Below are 11,719 nucleotides of genomic sequence, written 5' to 3'. Positions count from 1 at the left end.
CCGTTTAGAAATTTTCCTTGTATGTACAGGTTTGCTAGAAGGGGGATAGGGGACTACCCGTGCTACAGCCAAATTTTGTTTGTAAAAATGACCATTAAAAGAAAACACGTTGTTGGTTACATGGAGGTTGATTAGTCCTATAGTTTTATCTATGCCAAGAAGAAAATGTTCTTCATATGGTTGTAATTTCCTCTAAAAAAGACAACACGTAGGCGATAGGGACTTTGGTAAATTATGACTCGACGTCTAAGCTGAGCAATTTGATGTTATTCGTGGTGATATTTAAACTGTTGATTTTATTTATTTATTTATTTTTTTAATTCTCTACATGTTTGACGCGGGAGGCTGAGAAAGTTCCTAGAAAGGGTGATAACAGGTCCGCCAGCCTGCTAGATATTAGGGGGCGTAGAGGAATCCCATTTTTATGTTTTTGAAGGCCATAAACATAGGTGAAAGAGGGATTGATTATCTTGAACGACTAGTAATTCTATGTTCTCTGAATGTCTTCTACTGTTATACAACAGTATGACAAAGAGTGGTAATGAAAATCCCATTTCGTTGGTGTACAGGAATTCATTTCTTTAATAGATATTCACGTAGGCAGGCCAAGTACAGAGGTATGTATACGATAAAAATTTTAAACAAAATAGTGAAAATTCCATGCAACAAAAGTATGCAAAAAATTATGTTTGCAGAACACACATCAACTAAGCAATCCGGTCATCTGTCGCTGGACCAGGAGACAAACAAACATTTCCTTAGAGCAGTGCACAAGCGCTCACCCATAGATTGATCTTTTCATGTATGTTTAATTTATAAAGAAAATTCGTGAGAAGCTCGGGCTCCTTTTCACCTTAAATGTTAATAAGACATCATCGGTTTCAGAGATTAGCCAGTTCTGATGAAGAGGCGCAATTCAAACCATATTTTTCTTGTGTCCGGCGGCTTTGTTTAACAACCAAAAATACATTCCGGTAAGACCTAATACCATACAGTTTAAGGAAGTGTTAGTGAAGCTCTGGACCTGAGGGTCTTGCTGATTCTATATAAAATCTTCAATGATCGTTGTAAAACATCATTATTACATGGTAGTCGAATGAAGTCCACTTATAAGATCTTTAAGAGAGAAGTGTCTTCATGCATTTCAATAAGATGACATCTTGAAGCTTTTGTATGCTTTGCACTGAGACACCTTTTACAACTAAAAGAGAAGATTTCTTGGTTTCTCAAAAAAGAAAATTTTTTATTTTTATTTTATGTTGGTAAGCCTCGCGTACAGGAAAGCGCAGTTTAGGAAAACGTTACTTTAACTACAGAGCGCATTGTACAAAAGTACTACTTGTCGAATGAATGTAATCAGTACTTTGCCATGGAATTGCACCATTTCGTTAATTGCCGAAAGTAAACATTGCCTTTGATATCTGACCGGCCTTCAGCATTCTTATTGCCTCCTCATACTTCTCCAGAGGGAAGAAGCGTATTCCAAGACGTTCAAAATCGAGGTATCTCTCACTCATGCTCTGCACCAGGCTTACAGCCTTTGAGATTGTGAATGGGTTGACTTGCGACCCGACAATCGTGAGTTCTTTTAGCATTATGTCAGCAGGGTTGATGGTTATTTCAGAAACTCTGGGGCAACAGCCAAACATGCAGAATTTACCTCCGCAGCGCAGTAACGGGAATGCGGCTTCAAGTGCCTTTGGAACCCCTGTGCAATCGACAATGATGTCATATCCATCTAATCCTGGATCGACATCGGCGAATTTACGCTGAACATCATCAGGATGGCACACTTGGTAGCCTAGACCTAGATCCTTCGCTAATTTCCTCCTTCCTTCTGCTAGTTCTGTAATGGTGACATCACGGTACCCATGATGGTGGAAGAGAGATGCCCACAGTAACCCGATAATACCAGCGCCCAGAATAAGAATCTGGGAATCGTCGGCAATGGTCCCTAAATTATCCCAGCCACGTATGATGCAAGAAAATGGTTCGCAGAGCGCTCCTTTATCTAATGGAAAAGTATCCGGCAATTTGATGACGTGTTTTATATGAACGAGACAATAATCACTGAAACCGCCGTCAGTGAAGAGCCCAACAGAGGTTGCCATTCCCTTCGCACAGAAGTTGGGCTGACCGCGGTAGCAGAATCGACATTGATTGCAGTGAGTGTTTGGATCAATGGCCACTTTATTGCCAACTCTGACTAGATCGACGCCAGGGCCAATCATGACGACAGTGCCAGAGAATTCGTGCCCAAGGACGACTTTGTCAGCAGAGCGAAATTCCTTTTGCATGATGTGAAGGTCGGTTCCACATATACCGCTGTAGGCAACCTTGACAAGAATATGTCCACTGGGAATGTCTCTAGTACCCGGCACATCCTTGTTGATGAGGGAAAGCTTCCCGGCGATTTTGTCCCACTGCAGCGCTCTCATAGTCTTTGCTGTTGTTGGAGAAGAATCTTTGAAGTACAGCTGAACCTGGAACGAGTTAGAGAGGCATACTATTAATGTCTATTAATGTCTCGCCGAAAAGCCTTTCATTGTAAATGCGAACTGAAATGTTAACCTTAAATGAACTGACTGAAGCTGTCATAACAAAAAAAAGATCGAGCAAGCCCCGAGGAAGTTTCTATTTGGCCATTATATAATTTTTATGCTCTTAAGATACTTCAAGAATATAATTTTAGTCTATGCTATAAGTTCACCATAAATATTACCATGCCCATCTTTTCACCCTGATCACTTCATATACTACTGTAGGCTCTTGAAAATTTTGATTTTACTCTTATTCTAAACTTTTATTAATTTGTTCCTTAGTAATTAATAAAATAATAATATATAATATTATTATTAAGAATTAGATTATTAATAATAATAATAATAATACATAATAATAATTGAATAATAATAAAATAATAAATAATAATAATAATAATAATAATAATAATAATAATAATAATAATAATATAATAATAATAATAATAACATATTGGAAGAAGACCCTCTTTTAAACAAATTCTGTTCAATAAAATGGCAGAATTCAGCACATTAATCTTACATATTATCTTTTCTATTTTTCTTATTACTTGCTTCTCTGGCTCAGCGATACTTCTTAATAATTGACCAATATTCATATTGAGAGAAATCTAAATAATGCTGAATGTGATGTTTTATTTAAACGGGATTTTGTTGTCAATACTGGTATTATCAGTATATTGGTATACAGGAATGGCAGATCTCTGGTCCAGGTCAAGCAGGGGTTGTCGTCGGTGTTGGTATTATTCCATTAGCAAGGTCAATGTCAGGCCGGGGTCGTCTCTGGTGTTCAGCTGGTATTAATGCTGGTGTAGCTCTGGCTTATCGCCATGTTTCGACCTTCTCATAGGTCGTCTTCTTGGCTGGTCAGCAGTAGAAGTGAAGAGATTTGACTTTGAATTTTGGGCGTTAGGAAAGGATGGATTTAATTGCGTGAGGGGTGAAGGTACGGGGTGTGGCGGTAGGGAGACAGGTTGAGAGTAAAGGATGGAATTGAAGAAGTATTAGTATTGAATAGAAGGGGGTAGACCTCTTTGCTTTGTTGTGAGTGAGTTTGATGAATGCTTTTTTGGCGAGGTGGGAGGGTTTCGAGGAGATGATGATGATGATGATAATGATTTTTTTTTGCCTCGATGTCGATGATAAGATGATTAGATTGCCTCTATATTTTAGAAGTGGAATTTGGTTTATTTACGCTGTTCTGTCTATTGTATAAGGAACTAGGTATTTATTACTGAATGCTGCAATTAATCATACACAGGGGAGGATAGTTGTTCTTGTCAGGGAATAACATACACTGTAATTAGTGATTTTGGAATTAAGAATTCAGTAGGGATGGTCATTATTACTACTAACTCACAAAAACACTCACAATCTCATACACGCACACACACATCCACATACTTTCTTTAATTTTTTTTTTTACACTATGCAGTCCCACATACATACACACACACATTTCCATACACACAACACACACATACACTTATATATTCTCACACACACTTATGCATAGATTTTTTTTTCACACATACTTATGCATAGTATTTTTTTTTTTAACTCACATAGATTGGATCAGGGAGTAGTTCTTCTAACTTTGGCCCTAATCTGGGCCACGTCTTGAGGTCCCTTCTTCCTTCCTCAGTTTGAATACTGTTCCTTCCCATGAGGTTATCATCCATCTCAGCCAGTCTGTCCCATGTTCTATTGGCTAATCTGTGAATCCTACAGTTAAAGCTCTCCATCGTTGCTCTTTCATGCAATTCTCTTCTTGAGTTGTAGTAAAGTGGCAATTCTTTGTATGCCTTTCTTATGGTTGTATTTTGGATGGCTTGTAACTGCATCATTGCTGATGGGTACTCCAACTGTGGTCTGACCCGTGCTTTATATAATGTTAGGTTCGTTTCTGTGGAGACTGATCTAAACCTTCTGATCTTCTTAGCTGTTGACCTCCCTCTTTGCATGCAGTTCAGCAGGAGGTGTTTCAACCATTTTCTGGTGAATGTGACCCCCAGGACATTGATAGAATTCTTAAAGGGAATCCTTCTGACATCCACAATTACACCCGATGGTTTTTGAATAGACACAGATAGCAATTGGAATTTTTCTTGGCTAATAGCTGTTTTCCATTTCTTCTCATATTTGTTTATCTTCTCTATTTCTTTTGCATATTTTTACCTCTTTTATTTCGATACGTTATTAATTGTGTGTGATCATTTGCAAAATTTGGTGACAACCTGTAGCCGGGGCAGGGACATCTCTCGTATAAAAGTTAAAGAGGATGGGTGCCAACACACTCCCCTGAGGCACTCCGCTTAGTAGCGGGAATTCAGGGCCTATTATTCTCCCCATTTTAATTTGAGCTTTCCTGTTGTCAAGGAAGCTGCACAATAGCCGTACCATGAGATTCGGCATGTTCGTGATCATCAGTTTGTATTTCAGCCTATTGTGCCATACTTTATCAAGGCTTTTGCAATGTCCCTTGAGACCACATTGCACCCTTGTCCTTCTGTTTGTGACAGTGCTATGTTTTCATATAGCACTGCCGTGGCCAGCTGGGTCCCTCTTCCTTTTGTGAATCCATATTGGTTCTTATTTATCAGCCCGTTTTCGTTAAGGAATATCACTAGCCTGTTTTTTTTATTATTGTTTCAACAATTTTGCCTGGGAGTTCCAAAAGGGTTATTGGACGGTAATTTCTCACTTGTCTTGGGTCCTTCCTTGGTTTTCCAAGAATCTTATCAGCCCTTCTTTATGTATGTCTGGAATGTAGCCCATGCTAATTGTTTCATTAGTCATTTCTTTTAGCATTTCCAACATAGCATCGGGTAGATTTTGCATTAATTGTTTATTGATATTGGATTTTCCAGGGGCTTTCCTTTTCTTTCCTCTTCGAATAATAAATTTTATTTCATGTAATCTATTGGCTTCTTCATGGGATTATCTGGGTCCAACCTGCTGATGTCTACTCTTTGATGTGGTGTTATATTTTCTCTTTCTCTTAGCACTGCTTCTTCTATTACTCTATTTTTTCTCTATCAAAGTTTCTGTTTTCTTCATCCGTTATTCTGAAGGTATTCCTCCAGTATTCTCTAAATGTTTGATCGTTTTCTTTACCTTGGTATATTTTTCTGTTATTATCAATTATATATGGAGTATAATCTCCTTCCTTACCTAGTAGTTGGCTTATGTTTTCCCAGAGTTTAGATTGCTGTCCGTACAGATCATCTGCTCTCTTCACGATCCTAGAGCTGATTTCTGATTGGTTGAGCTGGTCTTGGGCGAAGTCGGGGATCTCATTTGATGGTTGCAGGGATTCAGCCATGCGTCCAGGAATGAATGTCTGGAGTCCTGCCTGCGGCAGGAGTCCTATCATCCTACTGGTGCTCCTGAATATCTGGCATTGTCAGAGGTTCGTTCATTGCTGATCTTTGGGTGGCGGTAGGGAGGAAAAACGTTTCTTGATTAATATTAAAGTTACGTTTCTCCTTTCCTATATGGAGGGCTTCCAGGAGGCGCAGACGTTGGGTATCAGTATTTTGGTCGATAACCTCGATATTAGGCATAATATCACTTTTTTTTATTCTTGTGTTATGGGTAGTCCTGGCTTGATTATAAATGGCTCCTTCGGGTGTCTTGCTGCCCAACAAAGACACTAAGGAAGGGAAGTCGGCAATCTTGGAAGTGTTCTACTGTACAGGAAAGGCAGATGTGATCATGCAATGCATATTGCAGCTGCTCTATCTCGTCTTGGGAGTCGGCACTGACGAAGGTGTCATTCTTCCCGAAGGTGTACACGAAGCTGACGAACGTGGGTATGTGCATGAACGGGGAGAGCGAGTGCTCTGAGAAGTATAAGCGCTCCATCACCAGTTCCTCCTGGTATGACACACACAGCGAATTAGAATGTGCGGGCCAGGTTCTTGTCGACAATGGACAGACTTATCGTGCTGTTGATGCTGTGATAGAGAAGAACGATGAAGATTTTTACCTCCAGAAACCTTGGCCTGTCATCCCAGAGCCCATCAAGCTTTTTTTACAAAGGGCACTTCCACTGGAGGTTTAAGAAGGACGAGCAAACCCTCAAGACCATCATCGAGGGAAATGTCACCCCCACCAATCAGGATAAGAAAATTAATTTGATCATATATTATAAAACGAAGAAGACGAGAAGCATGGTGATGAGGAACAACTCACCCGCCCCCTGTAGGATTCCTTGAAGAAGAACGTGGTCTACTGATACACGTGCCCCATCCGAGAATGCCTTGGCTAATACATTGGCATGACCACCATGCGATTCTCCAAACGGATCTCCTGCCACAACCAAGAATGAGCCACTTATAATCACGCCAGGACTGACCATAACACAAAAATAAAAAGGAGCAATATTATACTTAATATCGAGATCATCGACCAAACTACTGATCCGCGATGTCTGCGCCTCCTGGAAGCCCTCCATTTAGGAAAGGAGAAATCTAACTTGAATATTACTCATGCAGCCATGGATTCCCCGACCTTGCCCACACCCACCGCAGCAGCCACGACAGCGGTTGAAAATCGAAAGATGACAACTTCTTCTTCCTCGTTTTGAGATGCACCAGAAGACACCCGATCACTCCTCGACTCTACCACCTCAGAAGATGAAGAAACCACCCCTGCCATCTCTGATACTCCTGCCATGAACAAAAATGACGAAAAGAGGCAGCACAGACAAGGAAGACCACCAGCAGCACATCCTTCCCACCTGCAGATAACTAAGTATCTAAATCCCCCACCCCCCCAATCCCAACAGGTAGCAGCCTTATGCTTTCATTAAAGAACTGAAAAAACAAGGTAAGAGATTTACAATAAAGCCCACAGTAAGAGGAGAAATGTTAACAATGCCAATAAATGACGATACTAATGCATATATGATAGATAATCCTGAATATTTGAGACATTTAAACCCTAATGAAAAACATATAAGAGCATACTATGTCATTTTCCCCACATATATTACACTAAAGCCATTCTGGACCATCCACAGGTTATTAAAGCTGAGAAATGAAACACAAAAGGACTGAACCCACAACCAACTAAGAAAGTGCTGATAATAGGACAACAACCACAGAAGATAAACCTGGAAGTATGGGGGTTTCCCCATCATTGACTACACACCAGAGCCTTAGATGCTACAACTGCCAGCGATATGTACACCACAGCATCGCCTGCACTGCCCAAGCAGTGCATGGGGTGTGCAGTGGAATGCATCCCACTTGAACCTGCATGGAAAAGTTTAAGGCTGGAGAAGAAACCAAAGCCAGATGTCCAGCATGCAAGGGCAGTCACCATGCCTGGAACAGGAAGTACCATATAGGCCTCCCCAGACAGGAGCAGCCCACCAGACAGCCACAGCAGCTGCCCACCAGCAAAGGCCACAATCTTATGCAGCAGCAGTTAGGGGGCCTTGAGCGACCCCAAGGATACACAACTGGCCCAACCACACAAGCAGCCCCAGAGGATAGAGAACACAGCACACACCAGACTGCACCCAGACCAACCTGACACACCCAGGAAACAGCACTCCAGCCCGAAAAGGAAAATCACTTTCCCAGATCCTCCCACTCCATCTCACAATCCTACCACATACATGCTAACCTCTCCTAACCCTGATTCCAGATCCACTGACCCCGGCTCCCCAGAGCCATACAACCCAGTTTCCCTTCCCACTCACAACTCACCAGGTACGAAGTCCACTCAGAGCTGAAGAACGACAAGTACAACGCTTGAACGTGGGATCTCGCAAATCTCCTAGTAGCAATGCTGCACAAGTTTGCTGAGTTGACTGGAGCCCAGTTTTCAGAAGAAATCACCAAGGAAGTAGTTGACGGATGTATAAGAACAATGGAAGGACTTTTTGCATCTCCATGCCAGCACAAGTAAGTAACAATGCAATTGAAGTAAATGAGTGCATTGATACACAGACCATAAATATTCTTCAGTGGAATATTCTAAGCGCAAACAAGTACACAATCCCAAAAGCACACAGGCAAACACGAAAATATGACGTTATACTGTTACAAGAAGCACTAGTAAGGGAAAGAGCCAAGTTCTCTTTTAGTGGTTACAGGGACTACAGAACACCATACACAGACACTAAAAGAGGGTTAATCACGCTTGTTAAAAACACAATTCTGTCTAAGAAAATAGGCATTCCATGCAGGGATGACATAGAAACACTCAGTGTAAAAATCACACTTGCAAACACTGACAGTATACACCATATGTAGATCTCAGAACAGCACTTTTGAGAGGGGAACACTTTTAAGCACAACAACAAGAGAAAACACTTTAATAGCTGGGGCCTTTAATGCATATCACCCTTCATTGAACTTGCAACAACAAACCAATCCAGCAGGTCGGCACCTACACCAGTTAACATGCGAATTCCCAGAAGTATGCCTAATAAAAAGTGGAGAGTCAACTCATCTAAGAGGAGGCAGGCGAGATCATGGAATCTGCATGAAACCCACACAAGTGACCATATAGCCATTGGTATTGGCCTGTAACTCAAAAAACTGCCTCCCATACTGGGGCCCCCCACCCCACCAGAGAGAAGGAAACCCAAGTTTGCCAACTGGGTTGTATTCGAAGCCACCATGACAAGATGGGCGATTGACTACCTAGAGCTCTTCTATGAAGAGTTTATTGGCAAACTCAGAGAGGCAGCAAATGCTTCCCTGCCAAAGCTCAAACAAGCCAGGACCAATCACAAGGATGCATGGTATTATTGTGAAAGAGTCATCGAACTCAAGGCCAGAGTCAACAGAATTAGAAAACTCTTTCGACGGGTTCCATCAAACGAGATGCACAAACTCCTCAGAGTAGCCCATGCAACAGAAGAGACAAAAGAGATTAAACAGCATGGTTGGTATGAATGGTGTGCCAACATTAGCAAACTAACTCCAGTAACCCAGATCTGGAAATTCTGCAAAAATTTCAGGAAAGGGCAAAACAGAGCAAATCGTCCATCCCAACCCACAAGAAGAAGCTGACAACATAGCCAGAACCTTTGCAGAGAGAACAAAATCACACAACCTTCCTTAAATAACATGGAAAAAAATAAATGAGCGTACCCCTTCAAGGTGAAGAGAAATAAACGTTGCCTGTAATATACCAGATGACACAGACACCTTTCACTATGGAGGAACTAAACAATGCACTCAGCAAGGGGAAAAGAGACAGACCCTGATGCAGATACAATTACCTACAGCACGCTGAGGCACAGGGGCGACCATATGACTTGGGAGATCATTCCATACTTTTGCTACATGTAGAACAGAAACCTCTTGAAACAAGGGTACTGAGCGTCACAGAAGGAAAGGAAATAACCGCATGTCTCATATCACGTGGCGGATGGTAAAGCCTAGAAAGATGCACGTATTTATTGATTAATTCAAGATACGAGTTAGTGCAGAAGACCAAATTAAGAAACAATCTTTGCAACGTTACAGAATAAAAGAACTAATAGATGCTCCACTTGTACAGTTACAAAATATGGCGTAATTCTCTAGGCCGTATTTGACAATTTTCCCTTTATTAAATATATCTATATATATATAAAACTATACGCACTGGATATTTCATGTAATGTAAACATCAATCTTCTTACACGCAACTATATATATATAATATATATTATATATAATAATATATATATATATATATATATATATATACTATAGTATATATATTATATATATAGATATATATATATATATATATAATATATATATAATTATGTATGTGTATATATTATATATATATATATATGATATATTATTATATATATATATAATTTCCTACAATACATATATATATATATATATATATGTATATATATGATATATAATTTTTATTATATATATATATATATAATATATATATATACTATATATATAATACACATACATAATACATACATATATATATTAATGATAATATATATTATATATATATATATATATATATATATGTATTTTTTTTTTTTTTTTTTATTTATGATATATTTATATAGATATATATATATATTATAGTATATATCATATATATGTGTATATATGATATATATATAATATAATTATATATATATATATTTATATATATATATATATATATATATATATATATATATATATATATATATAGTATATATATGTATATATTATATATATATATATATATATATATATATATATATATATATATATATATATATATATTTATAGTATACTTATAAATAGATAGATAGCTAGATAGAGAGAGAGAGAGAGCGAGAGAGAGTGTAGCCTCACTGAAAATTGAGGGGGCATTTATTGCCACATTCGTCATTTTATTGCTGTACGAGTAGCGAAAACCTTCTGCATCGGCACCACAAACGCATAGGCTTCTTAACAGCATGTCTTCTTATTAATTCTTATTTTGTTTTTCTGCTGGTTCGATTTGGAAAATTAGGAGTTCTTTTTGTAATATGATAATCTTTTTTACGTATGTATGTATGTATGCGTAAGCTATCATTCATAATTGTTAGTTTCCAGAAGAAATCATGAGTTAAGGAAACTTCAAACAGCCTGCATTTAAAAATTAGTATATTCACAAGACAACGGTGAACCACATCTCGGAGTACTACCCTTCTTGTACAGAGAGATTAAAATATCTGTGAATTGAATGTTCGTGGAGATGTTGAAGTCTTCAAGATAAGAAAAGCTGAAAAACTCCGAGGCCAAGAAGATAAGCGACTAGCATGGTACAGATAATGGAGGAGAACGCGATTTAAATGAAAAACTTCGACAAGTTTTCTCTTTGTAAGAACACAGATGATGTACGCTGTCCTTGGAAGGAGGAAATCGTCATTTAACTCTGAACATTTGCCCTCCAACTTTCGTGGCACTGGATGGCGAGTCTTGAAGAAACATCATGATCATGAAAAACTTAATCGATAAAACGATATTTTGCTCTATCAAGACAACTAACTCATAATTTTAGACATGAAAACCAATTGAGAAGTAATACAAAAGATTTATCCTAAAGATCAATGAGTCATAAATAGCTTACATGTTTTATTTCTCCTTAAATAATCTAAAAAGTGAAAATGATAAATAGGAAAGTCGACTTTCTTTTGAACAGCTGTAGTAGTTTCC

General features: G+C 38.7%; 1 protein-coding gene across 1 annotated transcript in view; it reads right to left on the bottom strand.

Moving 5' to 3' along the window:
- Positions 1–553: 553 nt before the first annotated feature.
- The window catches only part of LOC135221731 (D-altritol 5-dehydrogenase-like), a 13,881-nt gene continuing 2,715 nt past the window's right edge, over positions 554–11,719 (bottom strand). The window contains exon 2 of the mRNA XM_064259526.1: positions 554–2,483. Coding sequence (XP_064115596.1) covers positions 1,389–2,438 — 1,050 coding nt within the window. The 5' untranslated portion in view covers positions 2,439–2,483 and the 3' untranslated portion in view covers positions 554–1,388. The remainder of the gene's footprint in view (positions 2,484–11,719) is intronic.

Source organism: Macrobrachium nipponense, chromosome 20, assembly GCF_015104395.2.
Source record: "Macrobrachium nipponense isolate FS-2020 chromosome 20, ASM1510439v2, whole genome shotgun sequence".
Taxonomy (NCBI): domain Eukaryota; kingdom Metazoa; phylum Arthropoda; class Malacostraca; order Decapoda; family Palaemonidae; genus Macrobrachium; species Macrobrachium nipponense.
This window is presented reverse-complemented; position numbering and strand designations above follow the sequence as displayed.